The sequence below is a fragment of the Rhinoraja longicauda genome, chromosome 29 (genome assembly GCF_053455715.1).
Source record: "Rhinoraja longicauda isolate Sanriku21f chromosome 29, sRhiLon1.1, whole genome shotgun sequence".
In the NCBI taxonomy this organism is placed as follows: Eukaryota; Metazoa; Chordata; class Chondrichthyes; order Rajiformes; family Arhynchobatidae; genus Rhinoraja; species Rhinoraja longicauda.
This window is the reverse complement of record NC_135981.1, coordinates 5,128,166-5,148,858: the sequence shown is the minus strand read 5'-3', so window position 1 is coordinate 5,148,858 and position 20,693 is coordinate 5,128,166. Positions and strand designations below refer to the sequence as shown.

Sequence of the window (20,693 nt, the reverse complement as noted above, 5' to 3'; positions counted from 1 at the left end):
TGATCAGCCATGATCACATTGAATGGCGGTGCTGGCTCGAAGGGCCGAATGGCCTCCTCCTGCACCTATTGTCTATTGTCTATTGTCTATTGTCTACAACACAACACAACACCATAACACAAGAGCCACAACACAAGAGCAACACCACACCACCGGACCCTGTTAGCCCCACCCCCTTTCTCAGCCGCAGCCAATGGGAGGCGGGGGTGGGCGGGGCCGGGGACGATGTAGCAAAGTAGCGGCGTGGAAAGATACAGTGGCCGCGGCGCCGCTCCCTGCACAGCACAGCTCTACGGTACAGTACGGTACGGTCCAGTCTACTCTACTCCAGCACAGCACAGCACAGCACAGCCCGCAATCAGCCCCGACCATGACCGAAAACAACGAGACGGAAAGCGAGCCGCAGAACACAGAGCTGCAGAGGTCGCCCGGGTCTGTGTGCAGCCAGCAAGAAACTAAGGTGAGATCATCATCATCAACATCATCAACATCATCAACATCATCAGCAGCCAGCCCAGGTGAAGGCTTAGACCAAACCCAGGTCTGAGATACACACGTTCCTTCTTAAATAACCGGTGCGGGCTCTTTGGGGCCGAATGGCCCTCCTGCTGGTCCCGCTGCTGGACTTTGGGGAGATTTGTTTAACGGTGTATCGGTTTGCCAAGTGACTTGCCTATCAGTCCGCATTGATTTTTAAAAAAAACTTTTTTTTTTTTTTTGCAACGAAGATGACCTGAAGCTGTGACTTTATAGCGGAGACCTCTGCTCAAATTTATGTCCCTTCTCTCTTTCATTTCGGGTCGCAATTTTGGGGTTGGGTTGAGTTGGGGAGGGGAGGGGAGGGGAGGGAGATGAGATTGAGATGAGAATGAGAATGAGAATGAGAATGAGATTGAGAATGAGATTGAGAATGAGATTGAGATGAGAATGAGATTGAGATGAGATTGAGATGAGAATGAGATTGAGATTGAGAATGAGATTGAGATGAGAATGAGATTGAGAATGAGAATGAGATTGAGATGAGAATGAGATTGAGAATGAGAATGAGATTGAGAAGAGAATGAGATTGAGATTGAGAATGAGATTGAGAAAGAGATTGAGATTGAGATTGAGAAAGAGAAAGAGAATGAGTTTGAGAATGAGATGAGATAAGATGAGTTGAGATGAGTGCACAAGGGGGCACAGGCGTCAGTTTCATCATAGACAATAGGTGCAGGAGGAGGCCATTCGGCCCTTCGAGCCAGCACCGCCATTCAATGTGATCATAGCTGAAATCTTCTCACTTTACTTCTCAATATCTGGCACAGAAACCAGCTGCAGAAATGCGGGCTCACACGTGAGACGAGCTCGTAACTCATGTACGGATTGTACAAGTGATGACTTCAGGGCAAGTCGGGCTTGCCACGGGCTCTGCTGTTTTTATTTCCTTGCCTTGATGTGCGTAAATGGGACCAAACCCCCTCTTCCCTCGCCTTCACCTTTGTGCCCGGCGAACTATGTACCATAGGAGAGAAGGAATGGGTGACGTTTCGGGTCGAGACCCTTCTTCAGACTGACCCGAAACGCCACCCATTCCTTCTCTCCCGAGATGCTGCCTGACCTGCTGAGTTACTCCAGCATTTTGTGAATAAATACCTTCGATTTGTACCAGCATCTGCAGTTACCTTCTTACAGAACTATGTACCACCCTCTCTGGATGAAAAAGGTGGATGCTTACAGTTAAAAGACAAGGGGGCTCAAAATGCTGGAGTAACTCAGCGGGACAGGCAGCATCTGTGGAGGGGGTTGTGGTATTGCAAGGACTACAACAGAGGGGAGGAATGGGGTGGCGTTTCGGGTCGAGACCCTTCAACCAGGCAGATTACTTGCATCTGACAGTGTCCAGGGTGTACTGTGTGTGTGGTTTTTGGAACGAGATTTGTCCCCCCTCCAGTCGTGTGAATGCACACAGTTCTAAGTATTTTGCACGCCACATTTCTTCCAAACCCTTTACATTGTGAGTGAGGGATTTTTTGGCATCAGACGGAGAGGCACGGCTGGGCGAGGGAATTAAAATGTTGCCTTCTCTGTTTCTGCTGGATGATTCACGAGGATCATATATTTAGAGTAGTTGTCAACCCAAGCCGGCGATGATATAGGCGCTCACACACTTGCCTAATGAGACTTGAAACACTTGCAGCCGAGCGGCGTGGCTCTTTGGAGTGGATTGATCTAGACTGGAGAGCATTTGGACGACAAGACGCGGCAGAAAATAAGAAGATCACTTGAAGGTTATGAGGAAGGTTCAGGAGAACGGTGGACTCAGAATGCTGGAGTAACTCAGCGGGTCGGGCAGCATCTCAGGAGAGAAGGAACGGGTGACGTTCAGGGTCGAGACCCTTCTTCAGACTGACCCATCTTCAGAATGGTGGTGTGCTTGGCCTGGGAAACTGGGTTGGTATCTAACTAACCGTTCCAGAGCCATAGGTTTCAAACCCACCGTCGCGGTTGTTGAATGTGGGTTTGTGTAAGAGTTCAATATGAAAGTGCGTGGCTGTTGTAAAAGCCCTATTTGGTCCACTATGGACCATCAGGAAGGAGATCAGCTGTCCTTAGACTTCAGATATAGTGTGGAAACAGGCCCTTCGGCCCATCGAGTCATGAATTCATAAGTGATGGGAGCAGAATTAGGCCAATTCGGCCCATCATGACTACTCCGAGATTCAATCATAACTTACAAGATTCTTAAGGGGTTGGACAGGCTAGATGCAGGAAGATTGTTCCCGATGTTGGGGAAGTCCAGAACAAGGGGTCACAGTTTAAGGATAAGAGGGAAGTCTTTTAGGACCGAGATGAGAAAGTTTTTTTTCACACAGAGAGTGGTGAATCTGTGGAATTCTCTGCCACAGAAGGTAGTTGAGGCTAGTTCATTGGCTATATTTAAGAGGGGGTTAGATGTGGCCCTTGTTTCTAAAGGGATCAGGGGGTATGGAGAGAAGGCAGGAACGGGATACTGAGTTGGATGATCAGCCATGATCATATTGAATGGCGGTGCAGGCTCGAAGGGCCGAATGGCCTACTCCTGCACCTATTTTCTATGTTTCTATGGCTGATCCATCTCTCCCTCCTAACCCCATTCTCCTGCCTTCTCCCCGTTGCCCCTGACACCCATACTAATCATGAATCTGTCCATCTCCGCCGTAAAAATATCCATTGACTTGGCCTCCACCACCTTCTGTGGCAATGAATTCCACAGACTCACCACCACCGAGTCTGTGCCGACCAGCAATCACCTGCCTACACTAGCACTATCCTACGCACATGTGACAATTTAATTTTTTAATCAAAGCCAAGTAACCTCCAAACCTGTGTCGAGAGGAACTGCAGATGCTGGTTTAAACCGAAGACAGGCACAAAAAGCTGGAGTAACTCAGCGGGCCAGGCAGCATCTCTGGAGAAAAGGAATAGGTGACGTTTCGGGTCGAGACCCTTCCTCAGACCATTCAACCAACAAACCTGTGCGTCTTTGGAGTGTGGGCGGAAACCGGAGCGCCCGGAGGAAAAACTACATGGTCACGGGGAGAACGTACAGACTCCGTACAGGCAGCGCCCGTAGTCGGCATCGAACCCGGGTCTCAGCAACTCTACCGCTGCGCCACCGTGCCGCCCTTTTACACCAACTTGTCCTTGCCTCCTCTGGTCTACGTGACTCCTGTCCCACCATTCTCATCAATTCTCTACCACTTTCTCGCCTTTGGGAAAAATTAGGATGGACGGTAAATGCAGACGTTTCCAGCAAAGTGAACACCCCATGAATATAGACCAAGACACAAGGAACTGCAGATGCGGGAATCCTGAGCAAAACACAAAGTGCTGGACAAACTCGACTGGTCGGGCAGCATCTGTGGATGGAATGGACAGAAGACCTTTTTCGATTGGGACTTATCGGCCCTCGTCATGGATCTGTACACCATGAATGGATCGATTGTGATCGTGTTGTCTTTCCGTTGACTGGTTAGCACGCAACAAAACTCTTCACTGCACCTCGGTATACGTGACAATAAACTAAACTGGGAGCCTTCAGATGCTGCCTGACCTGCTGTGTCTTCCAGCACTTCATGGTTTATGTCCCACCATTGAATAAATAGTCGCATTGGCATCCAAATTGATCACATGAGCTCGATTTCAGTAGCTCTTTATCAGCAAGTTGTTTGATGCCCCTCATGAAAATCTGCATCCAATTCCTTCATGTGCTTCACATTATGAAGCATTGTTTTGCCTTCTCATAATTTCTGAGAGAAATCAGACTTTTAAAATACATACAGTGGTTTTCAAAATGCCATCAGCAGATCCATTAGCAAGTACCGAGCCACAGTTGGTGTGATTTATGTTTAAAACACTTGCATATTTTAATTAAATAAGGAGACAGTGTGCTTTTAGTTAATAGATTCAGGCCTACTTGAGACGTCCTGCAAGAATTAGCGTTGCCAAAGCTCTGGGGCTGGCCTGCAGTCATCGTGACTTGAACCGTGTCCAATCTTCCTCTTGCCAGCAAAGTGAAGGGAAAAACAAATGGCAAGGCCATTCAATAATTGCTTCTCCATCAGCTTTGTGTGTTCGTTGCTTATTGATTGAGACTTGTTATGTTTGGCAGGAGATGCAAGATTACTCATCCAGAGTGTTAATGTCCATTATCACTGAAGGATCCCGATCACTGAAAAATCGCCTGTCCATTTCCCACCCTCGGACGCTGCCTGTCCCGCTGAGTTTCTCCAACATATATCATCTAAGATTGAATGTGTTCACGTTAACTGTTCTCCTTCAGTGTGCGTTGAAAACTACCTGAACTCCTCTCCTAAAAGTTCAGGCCAGTTCATCATCACTTGAACCGAGGAACATTGAAAAGTTTATCTTGCGTGCTAACCAGTCAGCGGAAAGACAATATGTGATTACGATTGAACCGTCCGCAGAATGCAGATACATGATGAAGGCAATAACATTTGGTGCAAGAAAAAGCCAGTAAAGTCTGATCAAAGATAGTTCAAGGTTCTCCATTGAGGTAGATAGTAGTTCAGGACTGCTCTCTAGTAGTGGTAGGATGGCCTTCTAAATGGCCATGATACTTTCCCACCTCGGTCGTAATTTCTCGCACATTAGTTTAGCCATCAAGAGGGTAGCATGCTATTCAACTATATGAACTGTCATTATACAAGAGCCAAACTTGATCAGAATTTGGTCAGAAATGATTTTAGTTTTAGTTTTTCTGCCCTGGGATGCATGGAAGCCACTTGGAGCATCTAAAACAAGTCGATTCAGTGTTTCCTGGTGAGTTTTGTTATCTGTAACTCTTTCTCCCAGCCCACAGCTAACAACGACCTTTTTCCTTTATCATCATTAGTTTTTTCTTGCGTATCTTTCATTCGTTTGTTCGATGTCTCTCTAAATCACCATCTAAAATCTCTCGTTCCCCTCTCCCCGACTCTCAGTCTGAAGAAGGGTCACGACCCGAAACGTTACCTATTCCTTTTCTCCAGAGGTGCTGTCCGACCCGCTGAGTTACTCCAGCTATTTGTGTCTGTCTTCGGTTTAAACCAGCATCTGCAGTTCCTTCCGACACTTGATTCAGTGTTTGTTTACCAAGTCTTTATGCTATTTTTAAATTGTGGTTTTACCATCTCAAGAGTTATCGTATCTTATCCCTTCTCAAGTGTTGTCGTATCTTATCGTGTCTCAGTGATATGGAATTCCAACTGTTCCCCATTATCCTAAACAAGGGAAGGAAAGATGTGGTCAGCATCTCTGCTTTTGATTCCTAATTCCTTTTTGGGATAACTTTAGTGTCGATGGCCAATATTATATAATCATACATTGGGTACAGTTAACACCCAGATTTCTTTCACTGTCCAATTGAAAGGTGGATAGGAAGCATCTGTTTAATAGATGGCATTAAGCACACAACACCTCAGGATTGTAGGTAGAAGACTGGAGGGGGAGTTAACGGGAAAAAACAAAGCAGTTTAAAAGTTTGATGGACCTTTAGTGGAAGCCGTCAGTGCATTTAAAAAATAGTGTTTGCATAAGCCACAGAGTCGTACAACATGGAAACAGGCCCTTCGGCCCAACTTGTCCCATCTACACCAGTTCCACCTGCCTGCGTTTGGCCCTTATGCCTCCAACCCTTTCCTATCCATGTACCTGTCCAAATGTTTCTTAAGCGTTGTGATAGTACCTGTATCAGATAGCCCGTTCCATAAACCTACTACCCATTGTGTAAAAAAAAAAAAAAAAGGTGCCCCTCCGGTTTCTATTAAATCTTTCTCCTCTCACCTTAAAAAAAGCCTTGAGGAGCTGCAACCAACAAGGTACTAATTGTGTGTTGATGCAATGAGTTCCACAGATTCACTACCCTCTGACTAAAGAAGTTCCTCCTCACCTCCTTTCTAAAAGAGCGCCCTATAATTCTGAGGCTGTGCCCTCTGGTCCTAGACTCTCCCACCCGTGGAAACATCCTCTCCACATCCACTCTATCCAGGCCTTTCATTATTCTGTAAGTTTCAACGAGGTCCCCCCTCAATCTTCTAAAGTCCAGTGAGTACAGGCCCAGTGCTGTCAAACGCTCACCATATGCTAACCCACTCATTCCTGGAATCATTCTTGTAAACCTCCTCTGGACCCTCTCCAGAGCCAGCACATCATTGCTCAGATATGGAGCCCAAATTTGCTCGCAGTACTCCAAATACGGCCTGACCAGCGCCTTAAGGCCCCCAGCATTACATCTCTGTTTTTGTATTCCAGTCCTCTAAATATAAATGAATTTGCCTTCCTTACTATTGATTTGACTTGCAAATTAACTTTTTGGGTTCCTGCACCAGCAATCCCAAGTCTCTTCGCACTTTTCATTTATTCGAACTAACCAATTGCTTGGTGCTACATAATGCTTCCAAAACTAGTGGCATTATGAAATTCTCACCCCAAGTCAAGAGCGTTTTATTGTCATGGGTCTCAAACAGAACAATGAAATTCTTACTTGTCGTGGCACAACAGAATATGTAAACATAGTACTCTGTAAACAATATAATAAATGGAAAAAAGTTCAGTATACACACACACGCATACACATATAAACATACATACCTGCACGTACACATTCCCTCTCTCCTAGACACTGCCTGACCTGCTGAGTTACTCCAGCATTTTGTGATACCTTCAATTTGTACCAGCATCTGCAGTTATTTTCCTACACTGAGATGAGGAAATTTTTTTTCAGTCAGAGTTGTGAATCTGTGGAATTCTCTGCCTCAGAAGGCAGTGGAGGCCAATTCTCTGAATGCATTCAAGAGAGAGCTAGGCTGAGCTCTTAAGGTTAGCGGAGTCAGGGGGTATGGGGAGAAGGCAGGAACGGGGTACTGATTGAGAGTGATCAGCCATGATCACATTGAATGGCGGTGCTGGCTCGAAGGGCCGAATGGCCTCCTCCTGCACCTATTGTCTATTGTCTACACTTGCATACGCACACACACAAATGTATACATACATATGCACCCAACAAACAAAGAGTAATAGTGCAAAAAGACAAAAGCAATGTCCCCACGTCTATGTAGTTCAGAGTTTATTTGGAGGTTGTAGTGTTTAATAGCCTGATGGGAAGAAACTGTTCCTGAACCTGGACGTTACAGTTTTCAGGGGTGAAATGAGAGCATGGCTGGGGTGGTTGGGGTCTCTGATGATGAGGCAGTGACTCCTGTAGATCCCTTCGATGGTTCAGATTCCTGCCAATGAAGGTATTATCCAATTACTTTAAAGTGAAGGGTGTCCAGTTAGGCAAATATCCTGGAGCTCTTGATTCATCTCCTTCCACGGAAGGTGAAGTTGTAGAAGTGACAACTTCAGAACATTTGGGAACAAGTCGAGACCATTCAGCCCTTCTAGTCTGATCCAGCATTCATTGTATCTCCATTCTAATCAAAAACAGACACAAAAAGCTGGAGTCATTCAGTTGGGTCGGACGGACACCATCTGGAGAAAAGGAATAGGTGACGTTTCGGGTCGAGATCCTTCTTCAGACTGAGAGTCAGGGGAAAGGGTAACGTGAGATTTAGATAGTGATGTAGAGAGATACAGAACAAATGAATGAAAGAAGTGCAAAAAAGCAATGATAAAGGAAACAGGCCATTGTTAGCTGTGTGCTAGATGAAAATGAGTTACAGACAATGAGACTCGACGCGATGACTGGTGTTGGTATGACTTGGCTGGGGATTCTAATTGCCTGGTTGATTTCAATGTCCCTGTAATATCTTTCCCAAGCTAACCTTGATCAGGTGCCACCTTAAATGATTCAGTTATCTCAATTTTCACACAATTTCTTTCCCCCCCCCAGAAAACTTCAGAGGTTTCTATCTTTTATCATTAAAAAAGTGCGTTGCAAATTGATGATGTGTCCAGTTTCTTGCTGGATATGAGTTGAATAGATTGTTAATGGAAAGAACTGGGTCGATGAGTTAAATGACCTTATTTTTATGTCTTTTTGGCTTGTTGCTACACTAGTGGCTGGACGAGTGCCATCAATTTGTAGAAATCACTGGAGATAATTGTTGCGAAGTCTTCTTCGTGATGCATCAGTGTTCAGAATTTGTCATACATTTCAGAGAAATTAAAATGGAATTAGAAGGGACTCGAAATGCAAAATGTCGCAAGCAAGGAAATAAGATTAGACGGAGCTCCAGTGTGGAACCACTGACAGGTGTATGATGAGCAGCAAATCTTCTCCTCTTTGTTGAAAGTCTTACGATTCTGTGGAGAGAAATTAAGTTTAAAAATATTTGTATTTTGGGCCCCAGTGGGAGCATGTTTATCAAATGTGAACGGCATCATGTGCCAATCACAACCTTGCAGTCTAGGCAAGGTACAAATTAGGGTTTGTAAGTGTGTGGTGAATTATAAGAGTGTTATATTTACAGGTCGAAGGTATCACGAAATGCTGGAGTAACTCAGCAGGTCAGGCAGCATCTAGGAGAGAGGGAATGGGTGAGGTTTCGGGTCGAGACCCTTCAGACTATGTAGAGGTGGTAATCAGTGCTAACCAACGCTTTAAATACAGTTCCGCTACTGATTGTCCGGCCACCTTGCTTCCACAGCCTCTCTGGATTATCTGCTCTGCCAGGTCAAGTTGAGGCCAGTTCATTGGCTATATTTAAGAGGGAGTTAGATCTGGCCCTTGTGGCTAAAGGGATCAGGGGGGTATGGAGAGAAGGCAGGTACGGGATACTGAGTTGGATGATCAGCCATGATCATATTGAATGGTGGTGCAGGCTCGAAGGGCTGAATGGCCTACTCCTGCACCTATTTTCTATGTCAACAGAGGCCGCAGCCGAGACACTGGATCACAACGTCGACAGTGGGGGATGGATCTGCCGGCTCTGGCCAGGCCAGAGTTCCAGAGCCCTGGCTGCAGGGGGGGAAATTCGACCCCTCGATTGGTCACGGAAGTCCCAATGAGGTTGAGATCGGGTCACCTCACCCGACCTAGGCACCACATTTTCAGGGGGATTTCTTGGGGGGGGGGGGCTAGTTGCCGGAAAAGCGATGGTAGGCATGTATCTCTAAACCCAAGTGGGTTGTTTTGCCCCATGAGAAGAGTTAGAAGGAGGAATCTCGACCAGAGAGCAGTGCTGAACTACTACCCAACTCTTTGGTGACCCTCGGACTATAACTTGACCGGACTTTGCTGGCTTTACCATGCACTAAACAAACACGCAACATCCCATACATCATGTATCTGTACACTGTAAATGGGTCGATTGTAATCGCGTATTGTCATTCAGCTGACTGGCCAGCACGCAACAAAAGCTGTTCACTGTACCTCGGTACACGTGACAATAAACTAGTCTACTCGTTCCAGAACGACATCCTGAAACAAATTCCTCTAAAGCTCTACTGCAATATGCTTTGGCTATGTTAATGTTGCATGCAATATATTTGTCACCATTCAATCATAACTGAAGTAAATGTCACATTTTCATCATTTTAGTGTGTGTACTTGCAGTGACAGGATCTGTGTGCTGGTCACGTCATCATCAGCCGTGTGTTACTTTGGGACACTGTACCTTGTAAGATTCCAGGGTGGTAATTCTTCCAGTTTAATGAGTGTGATTTTCACAGTACTTTGTGTTTTGGAAGTAAAAGTGCTGGACTTTTTTTTTTTTTTTTTTTTCAAAAAGTCTCTTTTTATTCCCCACTGAGATTTTTTTTTAAGTGCTCAGTGAAATTAGGAAATAATACTTATCCAATTTTGGGCACAGTGCATAGACATAATGTGTAGGAAGGAACTGCAGGCGCTGGTTTAAACCGAAGGCGGGCACGGAAAGCTGGAGTAACTCGCGTGACAGGCAGCATCTCGACCCGAAACGTCACCTATTCCTTCCCTCCAGAGATGCTGCCTGACCCGCTGAGTTACACCAGCCTTTTGTGCATGGACATCATATTCTTTCAGATCATTATTCCTTTTGCCTCCTCCACCCAAGCAACCCAAAATGACATAGACAATAGGTGCAGGAGGAGGCCATTCGGACCTTCGAGCCAGCACCGCCATTCACCGTGATCAAGGCTGATCATCCATAATCAGTACCCCGTTCCTGCCTTCTCCCCATATCCCTTGATTCTGCTATCATTATTTAACTCTCTCTTGAATGCATGCAGGGAATTGGCCTCCACTGCCTTCTGATGCAGAGAGTTCCACAGCTTCACAACTCTCTGAGTGAAAAGTTTTTTCCTCATCTCCGTTCTAAATGGCCTACCCCCTTATTCTTAAACTGTGGCCCCCGGTTCGGGACTCCCCCAACATCGGGAACATGTTTCCTGCCTCTTGCGTGTCCAATCCCTTAATAACCTTATATGTTTCAATAAGATCCCCTCTCATCCTTTAGTTTTTGTATTCGTGGTCTTGAGTCAGATTCCCAATTAAAATAAAAATTATATTACTGGCTTGGATTAAGGAAGAACCCATCAGAGCTCATTTCATGGAAACCAGGCAGTCAATGGACAATAGACAATAGACAATAGGTGCAGGAGGAGGCCATTCGGCCCTTCGAGCCAGCACCACTATTCAATGTGATCATGGCTGATCATTCTCAATCAATACCCCGTTCCTACCCTCTCCCCACACCCCGACTCCGCTATCCTTAAGAGCTCTATCTAGCTCTCTCTTGAATGCATTCAGAGAATTCTGAGGCAGAGAATTCCACAGATTCACAACTCTCTGACTGAAAAAGTTTTTCCTCATCTCTGTTCTAAATGGCCTACCCCTTATTCTTAAACTGTGGCCCCTTGTTCTGGACTCCCCCAACATTGGGAACATGTTTCCTGCCTCTAACGTGTCCAACCCCTTAATAATCTTATACGTTTCCACATGCATGGCAACCTGAGTTCCAGAGGTCAGCTTCAAACTTAGTTTAGTTTGGAGATTCCGAGCGGAAACAAGCCCTTCGGCCCACTGAGTCCACGTCGACCGGTGATCCCTGTACACTAGCGCTATCCCACACACCAGGGACAAAATTACAATTTTTGTACTACTTTGGAATGTGGAAGGAAACCAGAGCACCCGGGGAAAACCCACACAGTCACGGGGAGATCGTGCCAACAACGCCCATAGTCGGAATGGAACCCGGGTCTCTGGCGCTGTAAGGCAGCAACTCTACCGCTGCGCCCCCCCCCCCACCTCATACAGTCAAACTCATTTGACTATAACACTTAAGGTAATCAATGTTATTGTCACGGCCACTTTCGGGACAGTTGCCAACAGTATAGAGTGGTGTAACTGTGAAAACGTGAGTTGTGAAAGCCAAGAAATATCTTTTCATTATTTTCCTGCACCTTGCCATTCCATCACTGAACACTTTCAAATCCCAAGGAAAGTAGAACGAAGTGAAGTGCTTCTACTCTTCATTCCCTCCTGAATATTTTTATCTTTTACCTTTATTTTTTTGTTTCCCTTTGGCCCATTGAGTCCACGCCAACCATCCATCGCCAGTACTCAAGTTCTCCGTTATCGCACTTTCGCATCCACCAGACTCAGGAACAGCTTCCTCCTCTCTGTCATTGGACGTTTGGTCACTCATTCCATCGGCAGGTTCCATGTTGTCCCACTTTCCCATCCTCCACGCTTCGAGCAATTTACAGAAGCCAATTAAAGTACAAACCTGATGTCTTTGGGAGGTGGGAGGAGACTGGAGCACCGGGAGAAAACACACACGGATGCAGGGAGAACGTGCCAACTCTGCGCAGGCAGCACCCGAGGTCAGGATCGAACCCAGGTCTCGGGTGCTGTTAGGCTGCAGCCCAACCAATATGCCACCGCGCTGCCCAGTAGCCAAGAGATAGTCCTACACAAGACATGCAGATTGGTAGGTTAATCGAATAGTGGTTGAATCTGGGGAAAGTTGATGGGAATGTGGGGAGAACAAGATGGGCTTAATGTAGATATATCCTCGATTTGCTGTGGAGCTGATGTGCCAAAGGGCTTGTTTCTCTGCTGTGTGATTCACTCGCCCGAATTCCGTGGTAATATAATTGGTCTCATATGAAAGGCTTCAATGTTAATTTGGTACAAAATGTATTCTTGAGTCTGAAGAAGTGTCTCGACCCGAAACGTCACCCATTCCTTTTATCTAGAGATGCTGCCCGTCCTGCTGAGTTACCCAACATTTTGTGTCTATCTTTGTTCTTGGGTTAGTTGTTCTAGAGGAATCTTAATTAGTACGGGTGTCAGAGGTTAAGGAGAGAAAGCAGGAGAATGGGGTTAGGAGGGAGAGATAGATCGGCCTTGATTGAATGGCGGAGTAGACTTGATGGGCCGAATGGCCCATTTCCACTCCTATTCCTCGTGAGTTGGCTCTTTCTCACCTGTGGCCAAGTCTGACACACGTAGTTGAAATTCTACTTTGTATCCATCAAGATCGCCTTTATCTATAATTGTGCGTTGTGTGTTGTTTACCCAATCGCTGATAATGCAGTATTGGGACTGTGGCAACAAACGGCCTTGTAAGCTTGCGTTGCATTCCTACAAATCGAAGAGGGCACTTTCTGATGTCTCATTCAGCAAAATTGGAACTCGCAGTGGTCTCCAGTTTGGAGACTCTTTGATTTTGCAGATTGTTTGCAGTGCGATTCCTCTTGGGAAGGAAGGCAACCTTTCTTCTTTGGACCGAAATGGAGGTCCGGTCGATAAAATCCAATTCTGCGATATTGCGTTGTTCAAAGCTACTCCTTGCATCTGCCTGACAGAATAGAGAGAAAAAATATCAGGGTAGGAAAAAAAAATTGCAGATGCTGGTTTAAATCGAAGGTGGACACAAAATGCTGGAGTAACTCAGCGGGTCAGGCAGCATCTCGGGAGAGAGAAGGAATGGGTGACGTTTCGGGTCGAGACCCTTCTTCAGACTGATGTCAGGGGAGGGGGCGGGACAATGTCTGAAGAAGGGTCTCGACCCGAAACGTCACCCATTCCTTCTCTCTCCCAAGATGCTGCCTGACCCGCCGAATTACTCCATAATTCTGTGTCTACGAGGAAAAAAAATCACCTCCCTTTACGTCAAAAGTGCTCTTGGCTCCAGAACCAAATGCCTTAAAAATGAAGCTGCCCAAATAGTCTATTTCTTGCGGTTGACGTACCCAACTGGTTCTGGGCAATCTGTTTCTGAAGCTGGACTATTGGATCTTAAAATGTATGTCTGACAAATGTAATATCTGGCCACTCTGTGCAAGATGTTACAAGGTACAAGGTGAGGATGCTGATTAAATACTCTTGTGTGAATTGGACTGAGTCGATTCATGAAACTAAGAATCAAATCATCATCTGCTCTGGTTTCTGGTTGTGTATGGATTTTGGATGATTTTCAAGGGTGTCGGGAGGGAGTGATGGGGAGAAGGTGGGAGAATGGGGTTGAGAGGGAAAGATCGATCGGCCATGATCGCATGGCATGGACTTTATGGGCCGAACGGCCTGATTCTGCTCCGATGAACCTCTGAAATTTGAAGTCCTGTGCAATTCCCCACCTGTTTGAAATGACCAAGCGACACGGTGGCGCAGCGGTAGAGTTGCTGCCTTACAGCGCTTGCAGCGCCAGAGACCCGGGTTCGATCCCGACTACGGGTGCTGCCTGTACGGAGTTTGTACGTTCTCCCCGTGACAGCGTGGGTTTTCTCCAAGATCTTCGGTTTTCTCCCACACTCCAAAGACGTACAGGTAGGTTAATTGGCTTGGTGTATGTATAAATTGGTCATAAATTGGTCCAAGACTAAGTAATTCAAGTTATCATCTGGAAATGGAATGTAGAAACAATGAACCTCAGGTGCTTGTTGACAAAAGGAGACACAAAGTGCAGGAGTAACCCAACGGGTAGTGTAGCATCTCTGGAGAGCATGGATGGGTGACATCTCGGGTTGGGACCCTTCTTCAGACTGGAGAGACCATTCCCCAGTCTGAAGCAAAGTCCTGATTGAAAACATCACCGGACGGTCCATGTTCTCCAGAGTTGCTACCTCACCCTCTGAGTTACTCTTGTGTTTTGTGCCTTCTAAAAATGCTATGTTGTCTTGAGTCTAACAATTTTCTTTTTAGAATCTACAAATTTCTCTTTATTAAATTGTGACTTTGACAAAGAATCCACAATGGGAGAGAGAGAGAGTCCAAATGATTGTCCTTTTGTGTTCCAGAGTGCTTTTAAGAAGTTTCGGATAACCAGTATGAATATGTAATTCCACCATTTTCCCGAGCAAATTCATCGGAGTCCCTTTAATGGTGGTTTGAAGCTTTGTTCCCAATATTTATTTGATACTGATGCAGCCTAATTATGAGTAAACAAACAGCAGATTCTGCAGGGAAGGTACCACAACACTCCCACAGCCTTCCGCGGAACATCTCCAAACATTTGTACTCCTTTTATCATTTACGGCAAATTGCTTCTCAAACCAAGCTTCGTTGTTCGAAGCAAGAACCCACAGTGCTGGAGGAATTCAGAGTGCGCAGGAAGAAACTGCAGTTGATAGTTTACGCCAAAGATACCAGAGGAGCAAGATGAACCAATCCATTGAAATCGCCTATACTGAAGTGTAGTACGCAAAGGAGCGTAACGTCCGCCATTTTAGTAAGCAAACCCCGCCGTTCGCTATGCCTCTCGCAGTGTAATCATTGTTTTCGGGGAACAAGTATGTGTGTGATGGCACCATTAAAATACAGAATATATCTCATCTATCAATTCACAGGATTTTGGTATTTTTCTTTTAAAATGTTTCTGCCTACTAAAATGGCGCCATGACATGCTTCGGTTTTTAGGGTCGAGTGGTCTATCTTGCCACTTTACACCAAAGATGGACACAAAATGCTGGAGTAACTCAGCGGGTCAGGCGGTATCTCTGGAGAAAAGGAATGGGTGACGTTTCGGGGGGTTGAGGCCCTTCAGACCGAGTCAGGGGGAGAGGGAGACGAGACGTATGAAAAGCCGCCACCCGATGACTCAAGAAAGGTGGAGCCCACAATGGTCCATTGTTGGCTGTGGAAGAGCAGATAATGAAGGGAGACAAACAGTGAAACTAGCAGGACGACTAGGGTGGGGAGGGACGGAGAGAGAGGGAATGCAAGGGCTACTTGAAATTAGGGAAATCAATATTCATACCACTTTGTTGTAAGCTGCATAATTTAGAGGGTCAGGCAGCATCTGTGGAGGGAACGTATTGGGTCGAGACCTTTCTTCAGAGGGGCTTCAGAAGATATTTTGTTATGGACATCTTTGCTAAAGGTTGAGACAAGGTGCAGTTAATTTCCTCGCTGCACAACAAGATCCGAAACCAACCAATGTTTAGTTTAGTGGTACAGCATGGAAACAGGCCCTTCGGCCCACCGAGTCCGTGCCGACCAGCGATCCCCGTCCATCAAGACTATCCTGCACGCACTAGGGACAATTTACATTTATACCAAGCCGATTAGCCTACAAACCGGTACGTCTTTGGAGTGTGGGAGGAAACTGGAGTCCTGTAGAAAACTCACGGGGAGAACGTGCAAACTCCGTACAGACAGCACCTGTAGTCGGGATGGAACCCGGGGCTCTGGCGCTGTGAGGCAGCAGCTCTACCTCGGTGCCACCCATGTTTCAGAGCTGCAGGCGATCAACATCTGTGACTTGCTCATATCAACACAACGTGTTATTAAATAAGCAACAAGAACTCAGCAACATCAGAACAAGAAAGTGATAAATATTTCTTTGGAGATGAAACCTTAACCAGGGCAATTATATACCTAATAATTTAAAAATAGCTACTTTTGCATATGTTTCCTGTTTGTCTTGTCACATTTTTCTGGCACCTTTAATAATAGACACATTTCTTGCAGCCGATTTGATTTGTATGTTTCTACAGCTTAAAAACCGAGTCATTAATTGCCCACGTACGGATAAATGTACAGACTCTGCATCGACACTTCACGCTGCCTCAGAAAGGCGGCCAGAATTACCATTCTCAACCAGTCACTCCATTTTCTCCCCACTCCCATCAGGGCAAGAGGTACAGAAGTTTGAAATCGCACACCTCCAGTTCAGTCTGAAGAAGGGTCTCGACCCGAAACGTCACCCGTTCCTTCTCTCCAGAGATGCTGCCTGTCCCACTGAGTTCCTCCAGCATTCTGTGTTGAGGGACAGTTACTTCCCAGCTGTTATCAGGAAACTGAACCATCCTCTCATCAGTGAGAGTGTGGTCCCGACCTCCCATCGACCTCATTGGAATCCTTTGAACTATCTTAAAGATAGGTAGTTGAGGCCAGTTCATTGGCTATATTTAAGAGGGAGTTAGATGTGGCCCTTGTGGCTAAAGGGATCAGGGGGTATGGAGAGAAGGCAGGTACAGGTTACTGAGCTGGATGATCAGCCATGATCATATTGAATGGCGGTGCAGGCTCGAAGGGCCGAATGGCCTACTCCTGCACCTATTTTCTATGTTTCTAAATCCAATTTTACTGGACTTCGGAGCTAAATCTGTGCACTAAATGTCACACTCTTTATTCTTTATCTCTGCCCTGCGGACAGCCTGATTGTATTTATGTAGTCTTTTCTCTAACTGGATAGCACGCAAACAAAAGTTTTTCCACTGTACCTCGGTACGGGTGACAATAATAAACCAAAGAATCTTCTCGTCAATGGAAAATAGCTTGAAACGGGCACAATATTTCTGATTCCTGATTCCATTTTTAAATATCCATCTCCAAAGGAATTAAGTTTGCAATTGCACCCTCAGGTGCAAATAAATTCTGATTATCCAACCTCTGTTGTGCTCACACAAAACAATTAAACTCGTGATTGATTCAATGTCGTCTGCACTTCAGTAAACCAAAGGCTGTCTAAACGGAGGAATGAACATGTTCAACAAAGGTCCATCCTGACCGCAGTTTCCAATGCGGATTAATGTGTAGGAAGGAACTGCAGTTGCTGGTTTAGACAATAGGTGCAGGAGGAGGCCATTCGGCCCTTCGAGCCAGCACCGCCATTCAATGTGATCATGGCTGATCATTCTCAATCAGTACCCCGTTCCTGCCTTCTCCCCATACCCCCTGACTCCGCTATCCTTAAGAGCTCTATCTAGCTCTCTCTTGAATGCATTCAGAGAATTGGCCTCCACTGCCTTCTGAGGCAGAGAATTCCACAGATTCACAACTCTCTGACTGAATTTTTTTTTCCTCATCTCGGTTCTAAATGGCCTACCCCTTATTCTTAAACTGTGGCCCCTGGTTCTGGACTCCCCCCAACATTGGGAACATGTTTCCTGCCTCTAAAGTGTCCAACCCTGTAAATTAATACTTCACAAACTCTTAAAGCGTACAACATCTTTTAACCATATAAACCATCTACAAACCCCTTAATAATCTTATACGTTTCGATAAGATCGACACCGAAGTCAGGCGCAAAATGCTGGAGTAACGCAGCGGGCCTGACATCATGCAGGTTACCAAGAGCTGTGTGGTCAATGCATCCAAAGTCATACATCCAGCAATAAAGATCTCAAGATCTTTAATTTAGATCTTTAATCAAGATTTCCAATAGAAAGACCTTTGGCCCACCGAGTCCACACTGATCCTCAACTAGCCATTTATATCAATTCTACACTAATTTAGTTTAAGAGATACAGGCCCTTTGGCCCACCGAGTCCGCACCAACCAGCGATCCCCGCACATTAACGCTACGGGTGCTGTCTGTGCGGAGTTTGTACGTTCTCCCCGTCACCTGCATGGATTTTCTCCGAGATCTTCGGTTTCCTCCCACACTCCAAAGACGTACAGGTTTATAGGTTTATTTGCTTGGTATAAAATGTAAAATTGTCCCTGATAGGGACCGCTGTGGCCTGGACAGAGCCGACCGGCGGCCGCTGTAGGCTAACGGAGTGTGTTCGCCTGTCGAAGGTTGCGTAGCAACCTGCCTCCCGGCCCGGGCGGCCGCCATCAGTGGAGCGGGAGCACGTGGCCACTGGCTGGGTGAGGTCACGTGGGGCGCGGGGCAGAGACATCACCTTGTCCCGTATTTGGGAGTGAGGAAGTTGGCAACCCCACATGGCAAAGATGTGAGCGAAGCTTTTAATGAAGGAGCGGATGAGGTAATGGAGGCTGATGTTTGTGGTGGAAATCAGTGCAATGGAGATGTGAAGCTGAAAGCTTGGGTTTGCACCTGAGGTGTGAATGAGCTGGAGGTTATGCAACAAGTCTAATAATTTTGCAATAATTATAGTTTTAGCTCTTGGTGATAAACTCATTTAATCATAATATCGCTTGTGAAAGAACAAAATGATATTGCACAAAGTGCTGGAGTAACTCAGCCGGTCATAAGTGATAGGGGCAGAATCAGGCCATTCGGCCCATCGAGTCTACTCCGCCATTCAATCATGGCAGATTATCTTTTCTTCTCAATCCCATTCTCCTGCCTCCTCCCCATAAACCCTGCCACCCAATCAAGAATCTGTCCATCTCTGCCTTAATAAATACCCATTGACATGGCCTCCACAGCTGTCTGTGGCAATGAATTCCACAGATTCGCCACCGACATCTCTGGGGGATAAAAAAAGGTTGAAGGGTTCCGACCTGAACCATCGCCCGTCGTTTTTCTTTCCTCCAGAGATGCTGCCAGAGCCGCTGAGTTACTCCAGGGCACTTTGTATCCATCCCTGGAGCACATGGGCAGGTGACGTTTTTGGATAGAGACCCTTCTTTGCCCGAAACGCCACCTATCCATGTTCTCCTGGGATGCTGCCTGACCCGCTGAGTTACTCCAGCACTTTCTGTCTTTTTTTTTTGTTGGTAAACCGGCACCAGCGACATCTATATACTAAATCTCTCGTTTGTTTGTTTGTTTGTTTGTTTGTGACTGAACTTCAGCCAAAACGGTACACGATAGCGCGGCAATTTTAGGCCCACCTTACTCTCCCCCCTGTCACTTTAGTGATAATGCAACGAGTTTTATTGAAATCGGTGTTATATTTTTAAAGTTATTGACATTTTAAAGTTTAAAAGGAGGGGAAGGGGGAGGGTAGGAGGGGGGGCGGGGAGGAGGGAAGGGGGAGGGGGGGTTGAGGAGAGAAGGGAGGGGGGGAAGAGAGGGTGCTGCACCAATGCAGGAGAGGTTTGGGCCCAACTTGGTCTAGTAATATTACAACGGTCTTGATATTCTGCGTCAGAGTTACAGCAACAGCAATGCCAAGGAAAGCACGCTCGGAAAGGGACGTTGAAATAGTTTTAGCTAGACAAAAAATGCTGGAGTAACTCAGCGGGTCAGGCAGCACCTCGGGAAGGAAGAAGGGTCTCGGCCCGAATCGTCACCCATTCCTTCTCTCCCGAGATGCTGCCTGACCCCCTGAGTTACTCCAGCATTTTCTTTGTCCACCTTCGACTTTAACCAGCATCTGCAGTTTCTTTCCTACACTTGGAATAGTTTTAGTCCAGTTATTTGGATGCACATTCAGTTAATGTTTTCAGTCGCTGAATACGATCAAACCAGACAGCCCCGGTCTAATTATTCCCTGCTTCCAATTGCAAGTGCATGCTTTGATGTGTAGTTACTCGCTGAGTCCCTGATCCAATTTAAAAAGTTATTTTCTCCCCCAAAAATTAATGACCAGGTCCCAGTGTTTGCAAATCCATGGTGCATTGGCTCACGATAGCATTCATTGGCATTTAATGACAGCCCTGTTCAATTACTGATCTCAAATAATCAGAGTGAGGCCCCACGCAAATTGGAGGAACAGCACCTCGTATTTCGCTTGGGCAGCTTACAACCAAGTGGTATAAATTTGATTTCTCTAACTTCAAGTACCCCTAACATCTCCTCTCTCTCCATCCCCCCCCCCCCCCCCACCCCCCACCCCAGTCGTCAGACTAGTTTCACTGTCGTTCTGTAGAGTTTAATTGTTTGTACCTGGCCCACAGCCAACAATGGATCATTGTGGGCTCCACCTTTCCTTGATCACCGTTGCTGGCTTTGATTTGCGCTTTTGCGCACCTTCCATTCATTTGTTCTATGTACTTCTCCACGTCTCTCGTTTCCCTATCCCCTGACTCGCGGTCTGAAGAAGAGTCTCGACCCGAAACGTCGCCCATTCCATCTCTCCAGAGATGATGCCTGACCCGCTGAGTTACTCCAGCTTTTTGCGTCTATCTTCAAATAACTCCAATCACTTCCGTATATTCTTTC

General features: G+C 46.1%; 1 protein-coding gene across 1 annotated transcript in view; it reads left to right on the top strand.

Moving 5' to 3' along the window:
• The first annotated feature begins 245 nt into the window (after positions 1–245).
• The window catches only part of LOC144607541 (SH3 and cysteine-rich domain-containing protein 2-like), a 69,785-nt gene continuing 49,337 nt past the window's right edge, over positions 246–20,693 (top strand). The window contains exon 1 of the mRNA XM_078424435.1: positions 246–460. Within this exon, the coding sequence (XP_078280561.1) occupies positions 371–460 (90 nt within the window). The 5' untranslated portion in view covers positions 246–370. The remainder of the gene's footprint in view (positions 461–20,693) is intronic.